This window comes from Herpailurus yagouaroundi, unplaced genomic scaffold (genome assembly GCF_014898765.1).
Source record: "Herpailurus yagouaroundi ecotype Mexico unplaced genomic scaffold, PumYag 161, whole genome shotgun sequence".
Classification (NCBI taxonomy): Eukaryota; Metazoa; Chordata; class Mammalia; order Carnivora; family Felidae; genus Herpailurus; species Herpailurus yagouaroundi.
Window position 1 is genome coordinate 20,154,723 of NW_024412402.1, and position 27,999 is coordinate 20,182,721.

A 27,999-nucleotide genomic window follows, 5' to 3' on the forward strand; every position below is an offset into this window, starting at 1 on the left:
CATGGCTCCCAGTGCCATGTTGCTGTCACGTTGCTGTGCTCTCACTGGAGAGGAATGACTTGGTGCACCCCCCCCCCACCCCCGCCCAGTCCCACTAACAACCGATTGTCTCCTTGTGATTTAATAAACCCGCTTTCCTGTTGTTCACAGTGTTCACTTGATACATATTCATTGAGCACTCGTGCTAGGTGCTGGGGACACAGCAGAGAACAAGTCAGTCACAGTCATTGCCCCAGCAGAGGCTACAGTCTCATGGACACCAGTCTCACACCCTTGATCAAGTGTGCCTGCTGGCAGAGAGGAGACAGGCTCAGGGCCTGGAGCAGGTGTGCCGAACCCCATAGGCTGGGCTGCCCCGAATGGACGGTCCTCAGAGAAGCCTGCCGGCGCCTCCCCAGACAGCAGGCCTCTCTGCAGGGGATGATGGCCCATCTGCAGTTGCCTTTCTTGCAGCTCCCACTAACTAAAGAATAAAACATGCAATCAGCCCTCCAGGCAGGGAGAAACCCCAAAGGGCAGGCAGTGGCTCTACTCGGCCTAGGTGTGCATTCAGCTTGGGCTCTAAGTCGGTGGGAGACTTCTCTGAGCGGAGGGAGCATTTCCCCTTTCCCGCTATCCCTACCCAGGCCCAGGTCACATGTCCCCGGAAAGGCTGGTTAGACGGTGAGCAGAGAGCCCTGAGATCAGAGCAGACCTGTTTCCTGTCTCTGGACGGGACCACTGCCCTCCCTGCGCCCACAGGAGCGGTAGGGCGAGGAAGCAACAGCAGCGAGGTGGCTGAGCAGCCCGTCCGGGGCTCTGATCCAAGATTTCTGCCCTTCTAGTTTCTTCCTTTCCTCTGCTCCACCGCACCCACTCAGCACGCGCGCGCTCACACACACGCACAGGCGCGCTCACACACAGGCACACGCGGCGCTCACACATGCACATGCAGGCGAGCTCACGCACATGCACACGCGGGAGGGCGCGCGCGCGCGCGCACACACACACACACACACACACACACACAGGCTTGCACAAGATCTCCATCCTTTGCCTCTCTGCACGGCCAGAAGCACCCCTAGTACCACCAGCCCGGACGCGGCAGGGAGGGAGCGCGAGGGAGGGGACAGCTGCCCGCCCCCTCTCCTCGGGTGCTCTCCGCACCTCCCAGATCCGATTCATTCAGAACCGCTGCGCCCCGGGCCGCCCGGGAACCCCGCCCCACCCTCCCGCCCCTCCCGCCTTTGCCTGGGGCCCTTTAAGTCGGTTATTACACGTTGTTACACAGAGTCCTCCGTCCTGGGGCAGAAGGGGAGGAGAAGCGGGGGAGAGAAGCGGGCGGAGGTAGGAGAGGGGGGAGAGACGGAGGGGAGGGGGGAGCGCGCGCGAGAGAGCGAGAGCGTGAGCAGAGCCTCTGGCTGCCGGAGGAAGGGAGTGACTGAGGGGCTGGCGCGGGAAGGGACAGGATGGCTTAGCCTCTGGCCACAGGACCCCACGCCAGGGAGAAGCTCTAGGCGGACTCCGAGGCTGTGGTAATGGCTGGGGCTGGAGGGTCCCCGCGAGGGCCCTGAGCGCCCCTGCACCCAGAAGTTAGCATCAGTGGGACTTGGAAGCTCCCATCTCAACAAGTAAGTTGCCTTCTTTTCCTTCTGCATTTTTAACCCCCGCCACTGGTTCTGGAAGGCGGGATGGGTACCCTCAAGGTGCCCCTTGCCCCTGGCGGTTAGCTTTTGCCAGGCATCTGCCACTTTGGGAGCCCACGGGGACAGTGGAGGGCTGAGGGCCGGTTTAAAGTTCAACCAGGAAATCCGAGCTCCCCAGAGCCGGCAGGTGCCCCAGGCATTGGGAGTTCAGTCTTCAGAGGGTTGTAAACATCTCAGTGCAGGTGCTGCAACAGGGTTACCTGGGGAGGGGGAGGGGGAGGGTCCCCAAACCCCACCCCCCACCCCCCTGCAGTGGAATGAGAAGCCAAGGCAGGGTGGGGGCATCATCTACCCCCCACCCCCTCCCCGGGGTGAGGGTTCTGCCTTCATACCCGGGTGTAGAGGGCTGGGGGGAGGCGGCCAGCTCCCTCAGCTTTTGACTCTCAGCTGACTCTTGCTTTCTTTTAAGTCTGGCCACATTGGAAACGTGGCCTTGCTCTTTCTGCTCTCCTTGCCACCTGGTCACTTCCTGGAAGCTGGCAGGGATGGCTCCTGGGACCAGGTCTGGTCCCCAAAGTTCCAGGGCCTACTCTAAACACCAGGTCGGGGAAGGCTAGCCCAGCACCTGTTCTGAGAGCCCTCTGGAACACCAGAAGATCAACAGGCACATGACTGTTTGCTCTGTGTCAGAATGGGCCAAGCGCTTTGCTCTCTTTTGATCCTTTTAATGGAACCAATATTCACATCTGCCTTCTCGGGCTGAGAAGCTGCAGCTACGTGGGGCTGTGTAACTCGCGGGAGGTACCCAGCTCACAAGTGAGATTCTCACCTGGCCCTGACTCCAAAATGTACCTTTTTCTCACCGCTAAGCTAACCACATCATAGGGCTTTCTGGTTCACAAAGCACTTTTCCCAGTGGGAGAGAAGCAGTGAAAAAAAAAAGCTAATATTTATGGAACCAAGTACTGAGCCAGACACATTCACATGAGTTCATCTGGATGCCTGTCCCGCGGGGTGGAGGTCATTCGCCGGCTTTACAGATGAGACCACAGCTTTAGAGTTCTGAGCGGGAATAATGGCAGAGCTATTATCCCCTAAACCCTTGTCCTCCGACTTCAAAGCCAGACTCTTTCCACTATTAAACAGTAACCCCGAAAGGTACGCTGGCCTTCCCAATCCGTACCTTTTCCTCAAAGCCGGGCGTAAATCCTATCAGCTGGCTGATGAGGCTCTGGGGCGCCCTAGAATCTGGTGGAAGAACCAAGCAGGGTGTGGATGGTGTGGAAGTTAGGGGGAGGAGGCCTTCGTTTGGGCTCTGGCACGAAAAGCTTTGTCACCTTGCCTGGGATTTTAAACTATTGATCTGACCCTAGATGGCCTCACGCACTCAGGGTGCATGCTTCTTGGCCGTAATATTAAGGAATTGTCGTTTATTGAACGCTGACTACGTGACACTGGGCATTTTGTGTATGCGATGGGATTGTCTCTTCTTCCATCGGCTGTTTCTCCTACTTTCCCCTTCTCACCTCTTCCCATCCCCTGTACCATTCTGGACCCAGACAATCTGAAACGGAGTTCACAGAGTAGAGACTTACAGCCCGAGGCTGGAAAAAGACAACCTTTTTTTACCTTGGAAGGAGTATGTTGGGCCATTTGTTATGTGTTTATTACTTGTCAGGCTCTGCATATTAATTATGAGATTGATATTATGTTATTACAGCAGCCTAAATTATCAGAACAGCACCAGGGTCACCACCGAAGGGGGAAACATCACATAGAGAGCGTGTCTGCACATTCCACAGTCCTCCCTATCTCCCCGAGCCGTGTTCTAGATACACTATCTAGCTCTCTGGCTGAAAGGGGACCACTCACACAGACTTCTGTCCTCTCCAAAAGCCACTACAGTCTGCCAGTACTCCTCGCAGGCAACATGTCTTATTGAAGTAGCACGCCTGCATTAGACACGGGATGAATGAACTAACTCCATCCAGCAAGCAGTGGGGACAGGATAAGCGATAAGCGTGAGCAAGGAGAAAGGGCTGGTCCGAAAACTCTGCTGCCTTCTCTGGGGATGCAGGCAGATCTCAGCGGGATTTCCCAACATGGGCACCCCTGAGTCTGCGGGCACATGCTGAGCAGAGCCCAGCTCTCCCACTGTGGAAACATCAGCATGGCTCTGTCACAGACATTCTCTCTGCCCCAGTGTCCCCGGCCGGCTGAGTGGCAGCATCCCTTTGGGGCTTCCTGCAAATGCCTGCCGGGGTTTCCTGTCCAGAAATTCAGGAGACTCCAACACTGCCGTAGTCCCCTGTGATGGAGTTAACCCCACAGCAGGGAAGAGACAACCAGATCGTCCATTCTCCACTTAGCATTTGCTCTGAAAGTGACCTAGTTCCCCATGCCTTCTGTGGGCAAAGCCACAAATAGGTGTGCTGGGCGCTCACGTACTTGAAAATGGCATCTACTTCAGCTTCTTGTTTTTAAATCAGTTCAACAACCATTTATTTGATCACTTAGCATGTGCCAGGAACAATTAACCTTTGAGAGCCTTGGAACGTGGTCCTTCAGGCAGGGTTATGCCTTCCACGTCGGAGCATGAGAGCAAAAGCTTGCATTTTCTGGGCAATACTGATTGAGTATTTCGGCTGGGGGTGGGAGTACCCTGGGGAGAAGGGAGGAGTCCATTCGGTGGTTTGAAGGAGCCATGTTTAGATTCAAATTTTCACTGTGTCTGAGCTACAGGCAGGCCATTGAGAGCTGGCAGCGTTTCTAAGAGAGGGGCCATCATCAGATGTCTCCTGAGACAGCTGTCAGCCATGGAGGAATTTTTCTCTTTTTCCTAAAGAAAAGATAAGAAGCATGGGAGATCAAACACAAAGGAGTGTAGTGAGGCATTTGGAACAAACAAACAAACAAACAAACAAAAACCACCTGAATGTATTTCTCTAAGAGACTTGTGGGTGGCTTTCTCTGGGATTATTTGGAAACGGAGGGGACGGCTCCCCCTTCCTGAGACCCTGGCTGCTGAGGAACGGGGCCATGTCCCTGCCAGTGCAGCAAGCTTATCTAGTTCCTCCTACCTTGACATTCTGATAAGTGAGCTATTCTAGTCAACAGAGCCCCGGATGGCAGCAAGCCTTGCCAACAACCGTGTTAACTTAAATGTCAGAGCCAAACCTTTAACACATGACCCTGGAGATCCTGGCTGGTGCGCAAATGTTAAGCTCCGTTATCATTCCAGGCCAGAGCACGCTGAGGGGCAAAGGTCAGGGATAACCCGACCAGTCGGTCAGGTGGCAACAGCGCTTCCGGGTCACCGAGGGTCAACCCATATGGCGGCCAGAGAGGCTGGTGGCCGGGGGTGGAGAAATAAATGCAGAAGGAGGGAAGGAGAGCCCACGAAGGGCTTTCAAACTCTCATTCTCCCCAAACTCTCATCCTCAAACTTGGTTGTTTGAGGCTGGGTGTGCTGTCCGCCTCTTTGTCCTGTCCCACATCTCAGGCTTCTTACTGTAATATGAGGTAGGCCCTAATGCCATCTTCCTACATTATTTCTTGCTGCTCAAAACGAACAGTGAGGAAGTAGGGCAGAGAAGTACCATCAGGGGGTTGAACCCGTGTCCTGTGTGTTTTGCCCTCCGAGTCTGTCCCTCCCAAGATCGTGCTGTTGAGCACTGGATGCCCAGAGTCTGGCCGGGAGGAGAGTCATAAGAGCAACAGAGACTAGGTCCTGCCTCCTTTCCAGGAAGCTGGCCATCCAGCAGCGATAACAGACCCTACAGGTGCCCAGGTTTATAAGAGCCCCTTACGAACCAAAGTTATGCCAGTCAGCTAACCTGGACTATCACAGAGCAACCCCACTGGACAGTAAGGTATGTAGGCCTTACAGCGCCAGTCAGGGTGCCTGAGTCACTTTGGAAAGTGTCTTTTATTGGACGAACTTAAATGTCACTCACGTATTCCTTTAAAAATGCATATGGAGGAGCCCCTGGGTATCTCAGTTGGTTAAGCGTCCCACTCTTGGTTTCGGCTCAGGTCATGATCTCGCAGTTTCGTGAGTTTGAGCCCCGTGTAGGGCTCTGTGCCGACAGTGCGGAGCCTGCTTGGGATTTTTTTCTCTCTCTCTCTTTCTCTCTCTCTCTGCCCTTCCCCTGCTCACGCTATCTCTGTTTCTCTCAAACTAAATAAATAAACTTAAAAATATAATAAAGATATAAAAATAAAAATGTGTATGGAGCTCCTACCACAGGCCAGACCCTGTGTAGAAACCTTCGCTACAAGATTGGGTCATTGACACACCCTGCCTGCCCGACCTCTGTTGACTACCCGAGGAAAGCAGACGTGTCCATGAATACCTCGCGGCATCAGAGCAAAGAGCCATCACAGTGAGGCAAAAGGGCCTAGGGAAGGCCAGGGAGAAGCAGGAAAGCTTTCCAAGGGGGCTCAAAAATTCAGTGAGGTGGAAGAGAGGAGGGAGCCCAAGGAAGGAGCCCAGTTCCAGAGGCCCTGAGACTGACCTGGAGGGGGGCAGGGTGGGGAGGGGCGGGGCTTGCATTTGCACTGGTCCTTCTTCTCATCCATTCAGATTCCCCCTGAATCTTTACCTTAAATGTTCACTCACTCAACAAAACAACATTTCCCTCACAGCCAAGATCTCTCATGCTGCCCCTTTTTATAGCCACGCCTACTTCCCTCCGGTCCCACCTCTTCCTCACCCCCTGGCAGCCATTAACTTGCCCTCATTTCTAGTTTTTTTTTTTATTTTTTTTATTTTTTTTTAATTTTTTTTTAACGTTTATTTATTTTTGAGAGAGAGACAGAGCATGAACAGGGGAGGGGCAGAGAGAGAGGGAGATACAGAATCGGAAACAGGCTCCAGGCTCTGAGCTGTCAGCACAGAGCCCGACGTGGGGCTCGAACTCACGGATGGTGAGATCATGACCTGAGCCGAAGTCGGACGCCTAACCGACCGAGCCACCCAGGCGCCCCTCATTTCTAGTTTTTATCAGCTCAAGAATGTTATATAAATTTAGTCATACAGTATATAGCCGTTTGGTTTTTCTTTTTTAAAATATTTTTTAATGTTTATTTATTTTTGAGAGAGAAAGAGACAGAGAGCACTAGAGCATGAGAGGGGGAGGGGCAGAGAGAGAGGAGGACAGAGGATCTGAAGCAGGCTCTGCCCTGACAGCAGGGAGCCTGATTCTGGACTTGAACCCATGAACTGCGAGATCATGACCTGAGCCGAAGTCAGATGCTTGACCAACTGAGCCACCCAGGTGACCCTACCTTTTGGCTTTTCAATCAGTATAATTCTCTGGAGATTGATCCAGGGATATGTGTGTGTGTGTGTGTGTGTGTGTGTGTGTGTGCATGAGTATATGGGCTGTGTCATATCTCAGTGTGGATGTGGAAGTCATTCAAACATTCACCCCTCGAAGGATATCTGGCTTGTTTCCAGTTTGAGGCTATTATGAATAAAGCTGCTATAAATATTTGTATACAGGTTTTTGCATGAACATAAGTTTACATTACTTTGGGATAAGTGCCCAGAAGTGCAATTGATGGTTCACATGGTAATTATATGTTTAGTTTTTCAAGAAACTGTCAAATTGTTTTCCATAGTGGCTGTACCATTTTACATTCCCATCCACAGCGTAGGAGGAGTGATCCGTTTTCTCCACATCCTTGCCACTATGTGGTGGTGTCACTATTTTTTATTTTAGCCATCCTCATAGGTGTGCGATGATATCTCACTGTGGTTTTGCATTTCCCTAATGGCTAATGATATTGGCCATCTCTTCATGTGTTTGTTTGCTCCCCATATGTTCTCTTTAGGAAAATGTCCTTTCGTGTCTTAGACCCATTTTCTAATTAGATTGTTTGCTTTACTGTTGGATCTCGAGAGTCCTGTATGCATGCCAGGTACTAACCCTTGCCATATACATGGTTTGCAAACATTTTCTCCTACTCTGGAGCATGTCTTTTCATCTTAACAAGGTCTTTTTCAGCAAAACGTAAACTTTTTAATTCCGACAAGGTCCAGTTTATAGGTGTTTCCTTTTATGGATGAGGTTTTCTGTGTCAAGTCGAAGAATTCTCTGCCTGCTGTAGATCTTGAAGGTTTCCGCAGGTTTTCTTTTGTTTCCTAAAAGTTGTACAGCTGTCTCGTTTATACTTTGTGCGTGATTCATTTTGAGTTACTTTCTGTATAAGGTCTGAGACTCAGTCACGTTCATCTTTCTGTCTGTGGCTATTGTTCTGATACCATTTGTTGTAAAGACAGTCTTTCCTCCATTGAATCCGGTTTGTGCTTTTGTCAAAAACCAGTGGGGTATATTTGTGAAGGTCTATTTCTGGGTTCCGGGTTCTGTTCTATTGATCTATGTGTCTGTCTCTCCTCCGGTTCCACTTAGACTTGATCACTTAGCTAGACAATAAGTTTTAAAATGCACTAGACTGATTTCTTCCACTTTATTCTTTTTCAAACTGTTTTACAAGGATAGTCTAGTTCCTTTACCTTTCCATAGAAATTTTAGCATAATCTCTCTACCTATGAAAAATCTGGTGGGATTTTGATAGGAATTGCATTAAGCCTGCACATCAGTCTGGGGAGGATTGACATCTTTACTGTTATTGAGTCTTCCAGTCTATGAACACAGTATATTTCTTCCTTATTTAGATATTCTTTAATGTCTTTCATTGACACTTTTTTTTTAAAGTTTATTTGAGAGAGACAGTGAGAAGAGAGAGCGAGGGAGGGGCAGAGAGAGGGAGAGACAGAATCCCAAGCAGGCTCTGTGCTGTCAGCACAGAGCCCGACACAGGGCTCGAACTCAAGGAACTGTGAGATTGCGACTTAAGCTGAAACCAAGAGGAAGGCGCTTAACCGACTGAGCCACCCAGGTGCCCCTCATTGATATTTTGTAATCAACAAAATGTCTGATCTCCCATAAACCAACTGTGTGACCTTGTGTATATCACTTCTCAGACCTTCACTTTGCCTTCTGTAAAATGGGTATAGTAACACCTACCTTGACATAGCATGGAAAAACAAGATAGCAAAGGAAAAGCATCGGACAATAAGCACTTGATGACTTATTCCCCTTGACTGATCATCTCTGTTCTTTCTTTTCTTCTTCTTGCCTGTATTCACTTTCACTGTTTTGTCTTTTCATCCTTTGTTTCTTAACCTACTTTCACTCTCAAGTCTTTTATTCTTAGGCTTTCATCTTTGTCATTTTCTCGCTGACTTCTCCTGTCTATTCTCCCTTAATATTTGTCATTCCTCTCATTTGGGGCATTCCCTGTTTTTTGTCCTTGGACTCTGAGAATGAGCCTAGAGCCAGTTAGCCTGGGTTTCAGTCCACACAAACACTAGCTTCGGGGCAGTTGGCTTACCCTGCCTTGTGCCTCAGTTTCTTCATCTGTAAAATGGGGGAAACAGTATCTATCTCACACCTGTTCTGAAATGATTACGAGTTAACACATGTAAAGCATTTAGAGTCCAATGTGGGGTATGGTGAGCCCCCAGTAGGTTTCAACTATAACTTTTGGGATTTTACCTGTCTGGTCTTTTCTCCCCATTCAGTTACCTGTCATCATCGTCCCTTCTTTTTTCCTCGCATATCAGTACGTTCATATTCACATGACTCTGCTTTCTCGTGGTTGTCTTCTCTGCGCCCCTCCTGCCTCCTAGTCTCTAATCATCATTGATAAATTGGCACCAGCCCAGGAAATCTGTCCCTTGGGCTGTAGACAGGAAACAAGTGGTTTTTCATTTTGATTTAATTATTAATCTCCTTTATTATTTAATGCAGAATGCATACAGTGCAGGGTTACGATGAGGAGAATGTATTATAACCGTGCTGCTCGCTTTCAAAGGGACAGCAGGCTTAAAAAGGAAAAGTACTGGATAGACAGATACAAATGTGGGGGAAATGGAAAATGAATTAATTTGATTTTCATGCCCTTTTATTCATGATTTTTCATACATCATCTGCAGGGGGGCTGGGTGGGTGAATCCGCATTGTGGCCGGTAAGCCACGGCTAAGTATTAGGAAAAATAGACAGAAGGGCCCCTCGAGTGGCCCACAGCAGCCTGCCGAGAAAGGCAATGAGATATTCCATCTTAAGCAAATGAGGGCCAAACGAGTTGGGAACCTCAGTCACAGGCTTCCAGGCCTGCTCCATAGAGGCACTGCTCGATAATTAGGGACATATGAAATGTTCAATTGCTTGAAAAGTACTCACACCGTGATTAAGACTTTCAAATCTATATTCCATACCTTGAAATAAGCCTAATATTGACCTTTTAAAAATTGCCGGGTGTATTTGGACTCAAATCTACTCAAGGAAACCTTCTCAATACCATCAAAATGATCTTTTTGTCTCTGTATTTTCTCCAAAGAATTGAACTCCACCAGCAAGTGCCAGATCTGCCTGCTCCCGTTTCGGACAAGAACTGTGTCTTCCAAAACAAAACAAAACAAAACAAAACAAAACCTTGGGTGAAACACCCTTTAATCCTCCTCTCCTTGCTTTTTATCTTTATGGTGAAGTGTCAGTATTTTTGTTTCTTTAATGACAAGTAACGGGATTAGTCCACAGCACTTCTCATAGAGTACATGTTTCTCTCCAGATACCATAAACTAACGCACAAGTTTGTATTACTTCCTTAGAATGTTGGTGCCAAAGTCTCCAAAGATGCGGTTTGAAAGACAGCTAATTATCTTCCCTTGTCTGGGCTGCCCACGGCTCCGAAGGCCCCAGACTCAACCTTCTGGTGCCCCTTGTGGCATTGACTGGCCCCCTTCACCAGAAGTGCAGCCAGAAGTCAAAGCCACCTGTTAAGCCTTTGTTACATTTTTCAGTGTTTATATGACATAAAACTTCACACTCAGTGTTGCTGTGTCTACAGTGTCATCATCTCGGGACGGAGTTAACCAGCAGTTGTGTGCCCTGTGTAAGCCACAACTATGCAACTAGCAAGTGAGGTTAATATTATAGGATTCTCATGAGCCAATCCAAGAGTTCTGAGAGACCCCCAACAGAGATGCCAATTACTATTATTATTCCATCCTGATGACATATACCGATAATAGTGGTATTATTTCATAACTTCGTGCCTGCTCTTAGCCTGTAACAATTCAGGTTAGGGAACAAAGTATATTATACTATTATCTGGTAGTGTAGAATTTCCCTGAAACAATGGCAGCTATTTCATTACCATTATGATTCCCTTGGATATTTCCATTTCTTACATAGGAAAGAGACCCCAGATAGGGAGCTATGCAGTAATGTGTAATTCAGAGCCAGATATGCGGCCAGGAAAGTCAGGATTATAATTCAGAACCAAGATCGCACTCTGTTTAGTGCTCTGGACTTGGATGGGCTTCACGTGGGAGAGCAGGAGAGCACCAGCTCTGCAATTCGGCCACGGTCAGTTCAAAACCGGGTTCTGCTGTTTAGGAGCCACGTGACCGTCGGCAACTTCTTTACCTTCTCTGACTCTCAGCCTCCTTGTTTGTCTAACAGACACAGTCCTTCGCTCTAAAATGTTGTTGGGATGGTTAAGTGAGCTGATTTACACAAGGCACCTATTCGGAGTAGCATATGCATGCACATTTCACTCCGACGGCTGTTCTGCGAAGAAAAACAAGAAGTCAGCGTCACCAGCTACAGGAAATAAATCCAGCACACGTTTTAAACGATAGCAGAACGAGAGGAAAGGGCAGAGGGAAGGTGGGGTGCAGACGGAATAGATGCTCTGAGTGGAAACGAGGCACAGCTGAGTTATTCTAGGAGCAGCCTCAGACCTTGACTTGGCTGTAGATAATAATCACACTCGTGCCGGGGGGCCAGATTCAAGGGCTCCCCTTCCTTGGAAGGGAGAGAGGCTGCCCCAGGATGGAGGCCTGGGATGCCTGGGCAGGGGGAGATGTGTGAGTCTGTGACCGCTCTCCAGGAAGGGGCAGCCTGAGCCAGGCCGATGCCGTCGGGAGGTGGGGGGGCGGGGCCCTCGTCGTCTGAGGCCTCCTCACCTGCCTTCCCCAGTGGCTCCCTCGCAGTGGCCTTGGCAGCCGAGCTATCAGGAACAGGGTGTGCCAGAACATCTGCAGTGATGAAGTGTCCTGACACAGGCGGTTCCTCCCACCACATTGTCCCCGGCTCCGTGTTTCAATGAAAGCCCTTGACTCTGCTCCTTCCACATGCAGCCCCCACCCACCCACAAAGCCATGGGAGACCTCTGCACTCCAGAGAGAGGGGTGCCCAAGTTCACTCTGGCAATGGCAGATCTTGGCAGAACCCCCTTTACCGGGCACTCTGCTCGGAGCAGAACCAACAGTAGGCGCTCCCCAAGCCCTTGCGGGCCCACGAGAGCGAGGAGCAGCCTGGGCCTCAGACCAGCACAGGTGGTCAAACCCTACCCGCGTCAGAGCCTCGCGGTCCCATTGTTCTAGGGTACTGTCATCGCTGGTGATCAGTATCCATTACCTGGGAGCCAGAAACGAGCTCGGGAGTTGACCTGCCCCATGCTCCTGTCCTTACAGCCCCCCTCTGGAGAGGGAGCTCCCTCCACCTTCTCTGAGGCATTTATAGACATTATAGAATTTTCTCCCCGCTGAGAACCACGTCCACCGTGACTGAGATGGCGGGCTGCGATGCTTGTCCGAGATTCTGCTCGTGACGGCGTACTTGCAAAGGGTGCAATTGGAGAGGGAAAGGCAGCTAGACAGAAGATTCACTGTAGGAAGGCGGAGGGGTCGCGACAGTCGCCTGCACAGTGGAGGAGACTGGGGAGGACAAGGCTGTCGGTGAGGAGACAGGGCTTGTTAGGACCATAGGAACCGGACCAGTGGGCAGGGAAGGACAACCCATTTACCCCTCTCCTTGCTGTGATGTGAGTCCCAGATGGGCCTTCTGGCTTCCCGTGTACTGAGGGCTGACAGGCCGTGTTCACAGAAGACCTGTTAGGGAGAATTTTCTGGTGCCACCACAACTCTTAACGCCATGCTCAGCATAACTCAAAGTACAATCCAACGCGCCCATGTGAGGAAAAAGCCTCTCTCCGACTCAGGAGCCCAGGAGTATAAATTGGCAGCTGACAGACTGAATCTGACTCATGGATCTATTTTCTTTGGTTAGCTTGCTGTTTCAAAAATGGTCGAATTCGTTGTCAACGTTGAAAAAAAAAAAATCCCTGTTTAAAAGTCTTCATCTAAAAAAAAAAAAAAGTCTTCATCTCTTGCTTTTCTGAAAAAAGAAAGTGGAAGGTCTTACGGCACCAGCTCCACAGTCTGGCATGGTAACAACCAGCAGCGGCTGAATAACAGTTGTTCCCGTTACGATTGTGTGTGTGTCCTCACCTCACTCCCCACCGCTCCGTATTGTGCTCCCGAAACCCAGAGCAAGTTTTGGTTGCACTTATGTAGTCATATCATTGCTTTTCCCAGGATAAAGAGAATTAAATCTTTTAAAATCCTTGTCTCTATCAAAAACATGAAAGTGAAGGCCTCGGGGCGCCTGGGTGGCGCAGTCGGTTAAGTGTCCGACTTCAGCCAGGTCACGATCTCGCGGTCCGTGAGTTCGAGCCCCGCGTCGGGCTCTGGGCTGATGGCTCGGAGCCTGGAACCTGTTTCCGATTCTGTGTCTCCCTCTCTCTCTGCCCCTCCCCCGTTCATGCTCGGTCTCTCTCTGTCCCAAAAATAAATAAACGTTAAAAAAAAAAATTTAAAAAAAGAAAGTGAAGGCCTAAAGAGAGCTTCTATTCAAATGCAAAATGGCAGAAAGTATATTATCTGTACGTGGCCAGTGAGCTCAGAAAGAATTCAGCCGAGCACCTCCGCTCACTGAGCTCCGTGGACCGCGGAGTCTGGCACCAGCCTCATGGGTTCTGGTTACTGCAGGCTGCACGCCCCACTCAGCTAAGAAATTCAGGAATGGTGGGGCGCCTGGGTGGTTCAGTCGGTTGGGCGGCCGACTTCGGCTCAGGTCATGATCTCACAGTCCGTGAGTTCGAGCCCCGCGTCGGGCTCTGTGCTGACAGCTCGGAGCCTGGAGCCTGTTTCAGATTCTGTGTCTCCCTCTCTCTGACCCTCCCCCGTTCATGCTCTGTCTCTCTCTGTCTCAAAAATAAATAAACGTAAAAAAAAAAAAAAAAGAAATTCAGGAATGGCAAGGTATTCACCCCACTCCTGGCAGAAATAGACACACCTTAGAGGCAGGAGACTTACTCTTAGAGGAATCGGTGACTGCCGGGAAGTTGTGTCTTCCCTGTATGGGGCCATGTTGTGCAAACCCTGACATTTCTGGGAGTGGAAGGGGCGCTCGGTGATTATACCTGAACAGGTGTCAGCTGGGACACACGGACCCCCCCTCCCCCCGTCTCTTTGGAACAGTTAGGGACCTGTGGGGGCAAGTGTTGCCGTTGTTAGAAAAAGTCAAGGAGCAGCTGTAAGCCTGAGCAGGGGGCCTCTGAGGGCAAGTAGGAGGGTGGATGGAAGGTACAGTCCCCTCGGGGGGGAAAGGAAGGTGGCTCCGGGCAGCCTGGGGACGTGGGGCTGCCCAGCAGCAGATCCTGAAGTGGTTGCATGGCACAGACCAGGCGCGTGTCCATCTGGCAGTCTCCTGGGCCAGATATTTCAGGGTCGGGTCCCCCCTGAGGCTCAGAGCCACTGAGAGCCTGGTCAAACCCCGAGGGCCGAGGCCGAGTAACCTCAGAGGCAGCGGCAGCCGCTTTTAGAGGTTTTAGAATCAGACACACGCGGTCCAGCCGCTTAAGAGCTCAGTGACGTTCAGCAAGTTACTAAATCATCTGTAAATTAAGGCAGGCTTAATAGATCTATGAATATGAAATGAGACAGTGTGTAAACATCACCTGGCACAGAGATGGCTCATGACAGGTGCTTAGCCCACCAGCGTCTCATGGCGAGCAGCTCACTCCACCTCACTTGCCGGGTACCTTCCTCACCAAGTCGTTCCTGGCCCTTCCTCACTCACCCTGGCCAAGCCAAATTAAGACCTGTCTCTTGGTCTGGCCATCACTCTCTGCTACCCTGACTGTTTGCCGTGTGTTCCCCAGCAGGCCGTGACTCCTAGAGGGCAGAAAAGACACTAGTGGTCCTCAATCTTGGTTGCTGTTAGAATCCCCTGGGGTCAGGTTCTCTGGGGGCGGGACGTAGGCATCAGCCTGGTGTCCAGCTCCGGGCTGATTACAATGTGCGCCTGCAGGGAAGTCTTGCAACTCCAAGAGGACCAGCAGGGGGCGCATGGGTGGCTCAGCTGGGGAGGCGACCACCCAAGAACAAGGGACTCTGGATACCCGCTTAGGTTAGGATCTCAGGGTTCCTGAGACCAAGCCCTGAGTCGGGCTCTGCGCTGACAGCATGGAGCTTTGCTTGGAATTCTCACTCTCTCTCACTCTCTCTGACCCTCACTCACGTGCCCTCTCTCTCTCTCTCTCTCTCTCTCTCAAAATAAATAAACATTAAAAAGAGAGAGAGAGAGAGGGGCGCCTGGGTGGCTCAGTCAGTTAAGCGTCCAACTTCAGCTCAGGTCATGATCTCACGGTTCATGAGTTCCAGCCCCATGCCGGGCTCTGTGCTGACAGCTCAGAACCTGGAGCCTGCATCGGATTCTGTTTCCCCTCTCTCTTTGTCCTTCCCCTGCTGACACTCTGTCTGTCTCTCTCTCTCCCTCTCAAAAATAAAATAAACATTAAAAAAAGGTTTTTTTTAAAAAAAGAGAGGATCAGCAGCATTAACATGACTGGAAGCTCCTTGATAAAATGCAGACTCTGGGAACCCCAGACCAGCCGAATCAGAATCTGCATGTTAACAAGATCTCTGGGACTAGAAAGCACAAGAAAGGTGGTAAAGTGCTCATCTACCTCCTCCTACCCCCAGGGCCCAGCACAGTTAAAGCCTGCAGGGGGGTCAGTGGAGGTCTCACGGATTGGATGAATGACTGAATCTGCGCATTACAGTTTTCAATGGGCTTGTACGCCTAGTCTCACACGTGCTATCACCCAGATCGTTTTTGAACTTAGGTTCAAAAAATAAAACCACAACACACTAAATTAAAGAATAGGTTTCCATCTGAGTGAACAAGAACAAATAGCTGCAAAATGATTGCGCTTTAAAATAAAATACCTGATGGGTTTTTAAAGATGTATTACTACTGTGCTCTTTTGCCATTAAACCACAGAATGCGCTGAAGTTTTTCTTTTTTTCTTTTTTTTTTTTTAAGGATGGTTATTTTGAAAGCTGGGAGAGCGGGACTGGCCCCCTGGCAGCAGCCAGCCCATCAGTGTGGTTTGGACACAGGCTCTGGGGGTTTGGGGCCGCTGACCCCCTCCTTGGGGAAGCAGGGCTCAGACATGGATTTCTTGGGCCAGCCCCACCCATCCAGGGGCCGGGGCCGGTCTTGCTCTCCCCTGCCCCCCCCCCAAGCTTCTCCAGCTGCTTGTGCGTCGGTCAGGAAGGGCAGCCCGGGGTGGCCCCGAGGGAGCTATAAAGGCAGAGGCCAGAACTGCAGTTTCCAACCTTTTGTCCTCTGGCAGCCTGCTGAGAAAAGAAGGGTCATGGAAAGCCCCCTGCGTCTCATTCCAAGAGACCAGCAACGGGAGAGTGGCCGGGGTCATGCTGGACACGCCAGGGGACCCCGACCCCATGCTCCAGGCCCCCCCTCTAGGGATTCCCAGATCCCCGCCATGCTCGTGCTTGGGGCTCCCCTGTCCTGGTCACCTCCCCTCCCCCTCTTTGTCCCGCTCTTGCCCCAGGAGGGCAGCTCACCGGGACCCAGGAAGAGAGGAGCAGAAGAGTGAGCCACCCATATCTGAGCCCCAGAACAGCCTCTGCCTCTACGTGCAAGGGCCACGGGCGAGAGAGTTCTTAGAAAGTTCTTCAGGCCTAGCCGCTTGGGGACCCCAGAGAGACGGGAGCGAGGTGAGAGCTCCTTTCCAAGCAGCAATGACTCATCCAGCACAACTACTGTGGGTTCTAGAGAGCTTCTCCACAGTTGCTGTGTGACTGGGCAAGTTATTCACGCTCCCCCCCCAGTGTCCCTCTTTGGAAAATAAAGACCGTGCCTCCCTGTGGAGTGAAAGAAGCTGCTGGAAGCATGATGCTGACACCCAGTAGACACTAGGGGCTGTTGGCTCTTTCTTCTCCTGAATTGTTTGAAGCCCTCCTGCCCCACCCCCCCAACTCTACCCTGGATGGAAAATAAGTACTGGTCTCAACCTTTATTCAGTCTTCACGGCAGCCCTCCCTGGTTGGTCCCCTCATCATCCCCATTTTGCAGAAAAAGTAACTGAGGCTCAGAGCAGTAACTTCCCCCAAAGTCCCTCAGCTCCAGGTCAGATCAGAAGCTGGGTAATCTGATGCCAGGGTCAGCTTTCCTAACTACTTACTACCTGGTTCCCCCTTCTAGTCTGTGTTAGTGGGTTTTTTTGGTTTTGTTTATTTTTGTTTTGTTTTGTTTTGTCTTATTTTTTTCTGCACAACAAACGACTGTAGACTAAATGGCTTAAAACAACAGCCAGTTTTAGGCTTAGGGTTAAGTAAGAGGTCCAAGCATGACATGACTGTGTTCTTCGCTCTGAGTCTAAGAAGACTGAAATCCACGTGTCAGCAAGCTACGCACTCCTTTGGAACTCAAGCTCCTCTGGTTGTGGCAGAACTTAGTTCTTGGTGGTTATTAGGACCGAGGTCCCTGTTTCTTTGCTGGCTGTCACGAGGGGCTGCTGTCAGCTCCCAGAGGTCACTACTTTCCTTGCCACTGGGCCCCCTCCATGTTCACAGCTAGCCAAGAGCCTCTCCCTCTCATCTAATTCTGCTCATGCCTCTAAGCTTCTGCTTCAGAAAAAGCCCCAGTCCCTTTACAGGCTTACCTGATTAGGTCTGGCTCACCCCAGGTGGTCTCCCTTTCTTAAAGTCAGCTGTGGCGTGTCATGGGAGAGAGTATCCCTTCCCCAGATCTGGGGGAATTACAGGGAGTTTCTATGGGGGGGGGCAGGAATAATGGGAGCATCTTAGAATTCTGCCCGCCTGCATGTGCCTTCTCTATACCCAGCACATACTCCATTGGTAACACCTTTAATGCTCCCTGCTAATCTTTCTCTCTTTTTTTGGATGTTTATTTATTTTTGAGAGAAAGAGAGACAGAGCACAAGTGGGGCAGGGGCAAAGAGAGTGTAGGCACAGAATCTGAAGCAGGCCCCAGGCTCTGAGCAGTCAGCACAGAGCCCGACGTGGGGCTTGAACCCACGAACCTTGAGATTATGACCTGAGCTGAAGTCGACACTTAACCGACTGAGCCACCCAGGGCCCCTACTCCCTGCTAATCTTGAAGGTCCTCAAGAGCATTGGGACAGCCTATTCATCAACCATTTGGAGCATTTTCATATTTCAGTAATAGCCACAGAGATTCATGTAGAACAGTATACAAATATTTAGCCTGAAGTAGGAGTATGTTCTTCATGATCCCTCCTCCAGCCTCATCCCATATCTCAAATCTCCGGGAAGACACTGACTCAGCATATGTAAGAGAGAAAGGAAGAAATCGTGAAGGATATCTGCTCTTCTCCTTTTCACAGTAGGGAACCAGTCTGAAACAAGACTCCCAGCCTAGTGCTCCCTTCCGGAAACCCTGACGACTTCCAAGTGCAGCTTGTACCGAGGTACTGTGTCCACGGCTCCTGACTTTGTAGAAAAAGCATCCCCATGACACAGGACTTTGTTTACCGTGTGTGTCCAGTGGGGGAGGGGTGGGAATTCTTAATACAGAGGCCCCTTTAAAAGAATGTCAGATTCACTCAGGCATCATCTAAACTCACAGTTTGTGAGTTCGAGTCCCGCATTGGGCTCTGTGTTGACAGCTCGGAGCCTGGCGCCTGTTTCGGATTCTGTGTCTCCCTCTCTCTCTGCCCCTCCCCCCCTCGCACTCTGTCTGTTTCTCTCTCAAAAATAAATGTTAAAAAAAAAATTTTTTTTTAAGTACAACTTCCTTTGATTGTGCCTCCTTTCATTCTTTCTCCGTTTGTGCTTTTATATCAAAGAGTTTTCACCACTTTGCTGGACTTCAGGCTCTGTCTTTCCCAAGAGTTTTAATCATGTCTGGGCACAGCTTCCTACTCACAGACACAGGAAAGGATTACAGATGAGTAGCGGCACCAGGCCTGATGGGGTTTAATGGGATTTGCTCAAGTCAGTGCCTTTCCTGGTCCTGCAGAGAGCAGCTCTCTTACTGGCTTGCCTCCTCCAGTCCAAAGCCTCTCCCCGGCCCGGACCCCTGGGTTCAAAGGGGGCAGTGCTAGACTCTAAAGGGCATGGAGGCTGGGTCTGTATCACCTCATTCACTACTTACTCTCCAGCTCTTAGCACAAAAGCTGGACTGGTTCCTCCACTAACGCTTGCTGAATGGGTGCATGAGTTAATAGAATAGATCTTGAAAATCTGATTCAAAAAGCTCATCTCCATCATCCCTAAAAATTCTTTTCATGTTATGGGCCCATAGCATTGGAGGCCAAGATTTCCAGAATGGGCATTTCACTTACTCTTAGGAAGAAATCCGGGTAGGAGAGGTTCTATACCTGTGAGCGTGGTGCCTTGCCCAGCAGATGGCCCACCGGGGCCCTCCGGCCCTTGACTTAGATGCTCTGTGTCTCTTTCTTCATCCTTCAAGTGAGGGTTAATGGGACATTGAATTAAATTTCAATTCAAGGAGAGTTTATGGACCTATATTTATATTCACACTTCTGTTTGTTTTCATATAGTCTTTCCCTAGATCCCCATAATGGCCCCCAGAGCTGGAATGGTGGAAAATATTATCTGGGGTTCATAGCAGAGTAAACTGAGGCAAAGAAAGTTAACACTGTTTTTCCTTGGGTCACAGAACAAGTTTCTTGGAAGCTGGGCTAGAACCCAGATCTCAACCTGGGCTGAGCAAGAAAATGATTCTGGCAGATGATTTTAGTACACTTGGAGAACGGATGCCAATATCAAGTAAACCCTTTCCCTGTCTGCTGAGCACAACGAATTCTCAGATCTTGACTGAGGGGTCCTAGAAAATCTTTCTCTGTTTCTAGTACAGAGCAAGGCTTTCTCCTACAAGAACATACAAAAGTATGTTTCAAAGTAAAGAAGGAAACAGTGCAGAAAATCAGCAGAAAAGCTGTTTCTCCGGAAGAGCTGGGGCAGGAGAAGGTGCTTCCCCAGGTGCCCTAGCCAGTGACTCATTCTTGCCAGCACTGCACCTGCCCTTGCCCAGAGTCAGTGGCATGGGGAGTCCATGGACAGCCCTCCTATTAGACCCCTCTCTGGGTTCCAACAGCTGGAGTCCCCAGGAGCACACAAGGCATTGGAATTAGCAGCAATTCTCATTGTTTCTGGGTATCTCTGAGTGAGTCGTCAGTAAACAGTCTCCTACCAAGGGGCAGAGTGACATCACGCTTGGGATTCTGCAAAGCAGCACCAAGCACTTCGCTCCTGGTTTCATTTATCTTTGTAACTGCCATGTGAGGGAGCAGGGAGCAGGTGGCCCTCTGCAGAATGGGAAATGGCCAACGGATGTCTGAGACAAACAGCCTTCCTGATGACCCTTCAATGTGATATTTTAAAGGTTACCTTGAAATTGCTGCAACCACCAAGGCAGCAGAGAAAAAGGTCTGCCAGGATCATCTGACTTTTTTTGTGATGGGTGAACTCTTCCTCCATGGTTTATAGAACACGCATCTGGGATTTGCTACCAGGGACCCTGCTTCCTCGGAATGGTGGGGAGCACCTGTGAAATCAGACAAGTTTACTTGTAAAGGTGAAGGGCTGAGTAACAGCATCTCCTGAGGTGAATTCCCCCAGGATCAGAAGCTCATAGAACTTTCCAGACTAGGCAGCTCATTAGTTGAAGCAGGAGCCATAGAACATCAATGTCTAGAAGCCATTGTATGGTGGGTCCTGTGAGACCCCAGGCTGGAGCTAAATAAACCAAGATTCAAATCCTAACACAGCCACTTAACTGAGTTTCATTGTCCTTGCCTGAAAATTGGGGGGATAATAACAGTTCCTGTCTAATAGCTTTGTTGTGAGAAATGAGCTAATGGATGTAAATTTCTTAGCACATGGCCTGGTTCATGAATGCTCAGAAATTTAAGCTGTGATTATTAACTGTAGAGATTCTCATGGTCGTTCCTAGTTTCAGCAGAGTCTTAAAGTAGTTGTTTTTTTTTTTAAGTTTATTTTTTTATTTTGAGAGAGAGAGAGGCAGAGAGAGAGAGACAGAGAGAGAGAGAGAAAGAGGGAGCTGGGGAGGAGCAGGGAGAGGGGGAAAGAGAATCCCAAGAAAGCTTCATGTCGTCAGCAACAGAGCCTGATGTGGGGCCCAAACTCACAAACCATGAGATCATGACCTGAGCCAAAACCAAGAGTCAGACGCTTAACTGTGCCACCCAGATGCCCCTTAAAGTATTTTAAATGCAAGGGGGCAGAATATCCGAAAAATAGCGGACTATTACAGGTATCTAGATGTTTCTTTAAAGTATGGCATATCCTCCAAAAACATTTCACAGCCCTTTCTGAGAGTTATTTTTTGAGATATTTGAGTAAAATATTGAGATATTTTACTGAGATAATTGGCATGTAACGTTGTATTCGTTTCAGGTGTATAACACAATGGTTTGATAGATGCATACATTGCAAAACGATCACCACAATTACTTAACATCCATCACCACATGTAGTTACAATTGTTTTTCTTGTGACAAAGACTTTGAAGACTCGCCCCCTTAGCATCTTTCTGTTAACTGTAACCGCCGTGCTGTACATTACATCCCCAGGACTTATTTTCCAACCAGAAGTTTGTACCTTTTGACCACCTCACCCATTTCGCTGCCCCTGTATCTGTTCTCTGTATCTGTGAGTTTGGTTTTCATGCATTCTTTTTTGATTCCACATAAAAGTTTGCAGCCCTTCTGAAAACCTTAGGGGCATTAATGTCCTGTCCATTTCAGTTTTTTGGAGGCCACAGAATTACTGTGTCAAGATTTTTAATGGTGGGTCTACACTTCAATTTGTCATATTACTAAGTGCTCAGGCAGCACTCCCCACTCAGACGGGAGGAGTGACCACATGGTGAATCCGACACCCACTGCCTTTTCCTTTCTGTCTGCTGCTGAGATCTGAGACAAAAAGAGAGGAGACAGGGAGATAAAAAGAAAAAAACACAGACTTTGGGCCCAGTGATCAAGAATCCAGATTATCAGCTCCCGTACATACATGTTTGGTGGCCCAGGTAGCACTTAATCACTTACTGCTTTGGGACTCTATTTTCTTATTTATTTATTCATTTATCCAATAAGTACTTTTTGAGGATACAGTATGTTCTGGGCTAGCCTCTGGGTATTTGGAATGTATGAGGGAACAAAACAGACACAACTGTGCCCATGCGGAGCTTACATTCTAATGGGGGGGGGTACTATTAGAAATAAATAGACGCTTAAGCAAACGGTGAGACCCCACGCTCCAACTCCAACCAGTTGTCGTGATAACAAGTGACGGTCCATGTGTAATGCATGGACTGTAGCAGGCACTTAATAAATTGTTGTGATTTTATTTTTTAAATTGCTCCCACATATCTTTAAATCCCTTCAACACGATGTGCGGTTTGCACCTGCATACTTACTCATCCAACAAACAACTATTCCTTCCTCCCTCCCTCCCACTTCCCTCGCTTACTCCCTTCCTTCCTTCCTTCCTTCCATCCTTCCTTCAGCAAGCAACTATTGAGCTGCTACTATATGCTAGAACCTGTAGTGGGATCCAGGGATACAAGCAGGTAATATAAGAAAACATGGTCCCTGCCCTTGAGAACGCCACAGTAGGGTCTACTGTATACCAGATGAGGGGCCTTTGAGAACCCAGAAGCAAGGGTGACCTTGAAGGCCTGTGTTTCTGTGAATCAGAATAGTCCACCTCACTGATGATATCTTTTTTAACTCCACGCATCCCAGCTATGGCTGGCGATTCTAGGAATGCTATGAACCAGGATATGGAGATTGGAGTCACTCCCAGGGACCCTAAGAAGATTCCCAAACAGGCCCGGGATTACATCCCCATTGCCACAGACCGCACCCGTCTGCTGGCAGAAGGCAAGAAGCCCCGCCAGCGCTACATGGAAAAGAGTGGCAAGTGCAACGTCCACCATGGCAACGTCCAAGAAACCTATAGGTACCTGAGCGACCTCTTCACCACCCTGGTGGACCTCAAATGGCGCTTCAACCTGCTTGTCTTCACGATGGTCTACACCATCACTTGGCTGTTCTTTGGTTTCATTTGGTGGCTGATTGCCTACATCCGAGGTGATCTGGACCACGTTGGTGACCAAGATTGGATTCCTTGTGTTGAAAACCTCAGTGGCTTTGTGTCTGCCTTCCTGTTCTCCATTGAGACTGAAACCACCATCGGGTATGGCTTTCGGGTGATCACAGAGAAGTGTCCAGAGGGGATCATACTCCTCTTGGTCCAGGCCATCCTTGGCTCCATCGTCAATGCATTCATGGTGGGGTGCATGTTTGTCAAGATCAGTCAGCCAAAGAAGAGAGCAGAGACCCTCATGTTTTCCAACAACGCGGTCATCTCCATGCGGGACGAGAAGCTCTGCCTCATGTTCCGGGTGGGTGACCTTCGCAACTCCCACATTGTGGAGGCCTCCATCCGCGCCAAACTCATCAAGTCCCGGCAGACCAAAGAAGGGGAGTTCATCCCCCTGAACCAGACGGACATTAACGTGGGCTTCGACACTGGGGATGACCGTCTCTTCCTGGTGTCTCCGCTCATCATCTCCCACGAGATAAATGAGAAGAGCCCTTTCTGGGAGATGTCTCGGGCCCAGCTGGATCAGGAGGAGTTTGAAGTCGTGGTCATTCTAGAAGGGATGGTGGAAGCAACAGGTAAGACACTTTATCTTCCTCGGCCACAGAACCTTCCAACGTGCCTGGGAGCTTAGGTCACCAGGACTAGAAGGTGGAGGTTGGTGCCTAAGAATCCTGGGATGGCACACTCAGCCAGCCCAGTCTCTAACGGTGTGACCTGAGGGGTGTATTCAAGAGGGAGTAACAACAGCTAATGTTCACTGAACCCTCCGATTGCCCCACGCAGTTCTAAACTTTCAACGTATCATATTGCCTTTAATGCCCTCCCACCTCCTGTGAGATGATGGTCCTTAAGTTACAGATAAAGAAACAGAGGCACAGACAGGCAGGCTATTGGTCTACTTTTTGTCCAAGAGCCAGTCAAAGAGCCAGGATGCCTCAAAGCTGGCCCTCGCTTTCAGCAGGCCACGCTGCCCCACCCCATCCTGGAGCACATGCCTACCCAAACAGAGTTCTGTGACCAGAGAACTTGGAGAAATACAGTCAAACAGGGTGCCCTGGCTTCTTTACAGCAGGACTTGACGGTGTCTCCCCGTGCTGCGGGTCGCTCTGCGAGAAGAGGCTCCGGTGTGGCATTTCCCAAACACAAGGATTCCCAAAGTCACAGGATCCTGTTTTGGGAGAGAGGCCCATGCCCCAGGCCCATGGGAGCAGCTCTTCTGGCTGGCCCCCCTCTGGAGAAGCCTGTCCATAAGCTTCCCTGCGGAAGGCCAGCTGAGTGAACACAGGGCGAGCCGAAAACAGGGTATCTACACCCCACGCAAACGCCCTCTTCGTGGCCAGTCTGGCACCTCCCTGCTCAGCTGTGAACCCTCACAGGCAGCTGGTAGCCCTTCCTCAAAGGCCAAGGCCTCTGTGCGGGGGCTCCAGGGAGCACGAGCCCCCACTCCCACCACCCCTGCCACACCTCCTGGTGGAGGAGCCCTCCGGCAGAACCCTGCACCCTGCTTCTTCTTTCTTTTCCTCTCCTTGCCTTCTTTTCTCTTCTTTTCACCCAGTAGACGGAGCACTCGGAGAAAACGCACTCAGGCTCGGAATGATAAGTAGTTTTCTAATAGTCGCAACAGCACCCCAGGGTCACTCCAGTCCCGTCTAGCAGACGTTGATGCTGCATCGCACAGCTTCGTGCAGACAGAAGGTGTTCATAGTCAGGTGTTCCACTTACAGATCCAGAGTTTTGTCTGCCGCACCACACCGCCTCCCAGAATTTCAGCGGCCTGTCACAAAGATGGCCAAACAAGCCTTCCTCACCTTTCGGAGGCTGGTGGCTGGGTGGGAAACTCAGACGGGGCATTCACAAACCTTCCCGTTTGGACGGAGCCTGGGGAAGCTGGCTGGGGGTGCAAACAGGCTCCAGGGACGGGCGCGGGGGTGCTGCTCGGCCATCTGCTGGGGGCTGGAGCCTGGCCAGACAGCATATGGTGGCAGCCGAGGGAGCCCCTGGGGCCAAGGACAGTCAGGACGCAGGAAGCCTGCAGCAGAGCAGGGGGAGGGGGGCTTGCAGGCCACACCGCCCTCGGTGCTGGGTTGGGGATCCGAACAGGGGCTGAGCTTCTGGAGGAGGAGCTCCACTCTGGGACCACAAAGGAGGGGCCAGGTCAGAGAGGTGGAGACACATTGGACAGTTATGCCCTACACTGCCCTCACGCCTTTGCTCCCACCTGCCATGGAGGGATCAAGTGTCGACCCAGCCAAACTGGCTCTCCACCCCTCGGGTATCCTTCAGAGTCAGTGGCCTGCAGGTGACCTGCCCGACCTGGTTGACCCCCTCCCCTCCCATGAGCACAGGGAGTCCCCGGGAGACCAGGGGAGGACAGCTCCCACCCACACCTGTTCTCCTCTCCGTGACTTTAACGTCTTAGTCGCCACACTCTCGGAGCCAGGCACGGGCCGTGGATTCAGGCGGGTTTTTGACTGGCACAGCTCTGCCACAACCAGCCTGCGTGAGTGTGGGCAAGTTGTTAACTTGTCAGCAAAACGAGTGCCATCCGTCTCACAGGGTGGCCGGGGGGGATGAAGTGATTACACGAGTGTCCTATGTACAGCACCGTGTCTGGCACCTAGAAGGGCGTCTTTTCCTTGCAGATGAGGGACACAGGTGGGCTCTCTAGCTGCAGGGTGGCCCCCGCCACATCCCAAGGGGAGGGCCCCAGGAGATGCGGCCCAAAGGCCCCCGTGGACGTCCTGTACCGCTGTCTTCTCCAAGGCCCCCGAGCCTGCGGACATCTGGCCCGGGTCTAGGCTGGTCAGTGCCCAGCTCAGGCCTCTGCCCCTCTTCTGGGCCGTGACAGGGGAGGACAGAATGGAAAGGCCCGGCCCAGGCAGCACCCCAGGAGCAGAGAGCGGGCTGCAAGCCCACGGTGTGTGGGGTGCACTGGGGGTACCCAGCACTGGAGTACAAATGGGTGGGAAGCGGCCTTTCGCTTGGGTTAGGTGTGCATGAGACCCCGTGAGCTGGAGAGGGTTTCTCCTTCAGTTAAGAGCGCAAGCCACCGGAACATTAAATATCAGAAAGCTGCTTTCCTGTGACCCCAAACACAGAGGCTTCCTCATCCATAAACAAAGCTGCTCTCCTCCCTGGAGAAAAAGCGACACCTAAAAATAACATAAGCATGCAAGGGCTGAGCAGACAGGGAATGGAGGCATTGGAGCATGCCAGTCGAGGAGCCAAGGTGTGTGAGTGTGTGTGCGTGAGTGAGAGAGAGAGAGAGAGAGAGAGAGGCTTCTGCCCATATGTGTCTACCCCCAAACAATCCCTGTGTGTCCTACTTGCCTGTCAGTCTCTCAACATTCACTCACTCTGTATTTATCTTTGTTCAGACGTTTTTCCTGCCTCTTTTGTAGCTCAGTCTTCTAGACCTTAATGCATGTCACTGGCTCTGTCTGTTCCAGCATTTTCTGCCCCAGTCTCTAGGAACCTACTGCAGAATCTTGCATGTTGGTTTCTACTTTTCTGCCTCCCCCCCCCCCCCCCCCGGAGAGCTCTCCTAAGGCGAGGGCTGTGCCTTCTTCGGCTTTACATCTCCAACGTGCTCAGCACAAGTAGAGGTGCACAAATGCTGGCTGGACGATGGATGATGGATGTGGCTAGTCCTCACACCTGTGCCCTCTGTCCCCCCAGGTATGACTTGCCAGGCACGGAGCTCCTACATGGATACAGAGGTGCTCTGGGGCCACCGATTCACACCAGTCCTCACCTTGGAAAAGGGCTTCTACGAGGTGGACTACAACACCTTCCATGACACCTACGAGACCAACACGCCCAGCTGCTGTGCCAAGGAGCTGGCAGAAATGAGGCGGGAAGGCCGGCTCCTCCAGTATCTCCCTAGCCCACCCCTGCCGGGGGGCTGTGCTGAAACGGAGCTCGATACAGAGGCCGAGCAGGAGGGAGAGGACGGGCCCGAGGGCCTGGGTGGGTCCCGGGAGAACACGGGTTCAGTGTGAGGACGGTACTGTCCCCACGACCTCCCCTCGCTGGCCTCTAGGGGCACAGCACCTGCCACAGAGCCGGGGGAGGAGGAGGAATGATGTGACTGCGCTGTTTGGGGGGCCCCGGGGCCATCAAGGCTCCATGGGGAGGAACAGTATGTCCAGTCCCGGCATCTCCCAGCTCAGCCCTTCCTGAGTAGGGGGCCTGTGGCCTGGGCCCCTGTGGCAATGCTGCCTCTTCCCTCCCGGCCTCTGCCAGCCCTGGCGGCAGGATGGGTTTCCCCACAATGATAGTTACAGAGGGCCCTCTGTCTTCACACACACTTCTCTCTGCCGGCTGGCCGGGATCACCCCCCTCTTTGGATCTCACAGACCACCCAGCAGCTCCCCTCCAAGGGCCAGCACCCCTCGCCCCTCCTCCTTACCACCCTGAGGCTTGTTGTGGATTCTGGGCGGGGAGATTCTGCCCCCCTGGAAGCTCACACCCCTGGTCGTGGGCTAGGCTCACAGACCTCATGGGTTAAGGTCAATCCACATCACGCAGGCGATTCCTCCCAACTCCCAGAGCAGTGTCCACCTTCTGAGAGCTACAGAGGACAAGGTCCTTGATGTTCTGTCCTCCTCTGTGTTTCCTCTGCTGTGTTCTGCGTGTCACATGTAGCCTCCCAGATACCTGGTCTCCTGGAAGTAACTCTCAGAAGCTGGCCTGGGCCACCCAGCGCACCCACGAGCTCATGTACAGCTGTCACGGGCCACTTCCTGGCCATTCCCCATCGTACTGTGCCCCACAGCTCCCGCCCAAGGCAGAACCCAGTGGCTGGTTCTTTTCTCGCACTTTTGGCCCAAGAATCACAAAGTACCTATCACCTTCGCTGTAGTTTTCTTTCACGGTCTCAGCCTGTGGTGAGATCCAGGGAGAGAGTGGAGTTTCCAGCACAAGATGAGCCAGTCAGGACTGAAACCAGGAGGGGGGAGGAAAACCAGAGAGGCAAGCAATTAAAATTTTAAAATGAGAAT

General features: G+C 51.0%; 1 protein-coding gene across 2 annotated transcripts; it reads left to right on the plus strand.

Moving 5' to 3' along the window:
- Nucleotides 1–1,381: 1,381 nt before the first annotated feature.
- Nucleotides 1,382–27,998, plus strand: KCNJ5 (potassium inwardly rectifying channel subfamily J member 5). 2 transcript variants are annotated; one of them, XM_040483523.1, is made up of 4 exons: nt 1,382–1,610; nt 18,226–18,309; nt 22,633–23,571; nt 26,675–27,998. In XM_040483523.1, exons 3-4 carry the CDS (start codon nt 22,635–22,637, stop codon nt 26,995–26,997), a joined length of 1,260 nt encoding a protein of 419 aa, XP_040339457.1. In that variant the 5' UTR covers nt 1,382–1,610; nt 18,226–18,309; nt 22,633–22,634; the 3' UTR covers nt 26,998–27,998. The 2 variants fall into 2 exon arrangements, with proteins under 2 accessions (XP_040339457.1, XP_040339456.1); XM_040483522.1 differs by lacking the exon at nt 18,226–18,309.
- Nucleotide 27,999: the final 1 nt, after the last annotated feature.

Excerpts from the sequence above, each read along its gene's own strand:
- KCNJ5 (XM_040483523.1), top strand. The coding sequence starts at position 22,635 with ATGGCTGGCGATTCTAGGAATGCTATGAACCAGGATATGGAGATTGGA. Across the intron at positions 23,572-26,674 it reads AGGGATGGTGGAAGCAACAG|GTATGACTTGCCAGGCACGG; the intron begins GTAAGACACTTT and ends CTGTCCCCCCAG.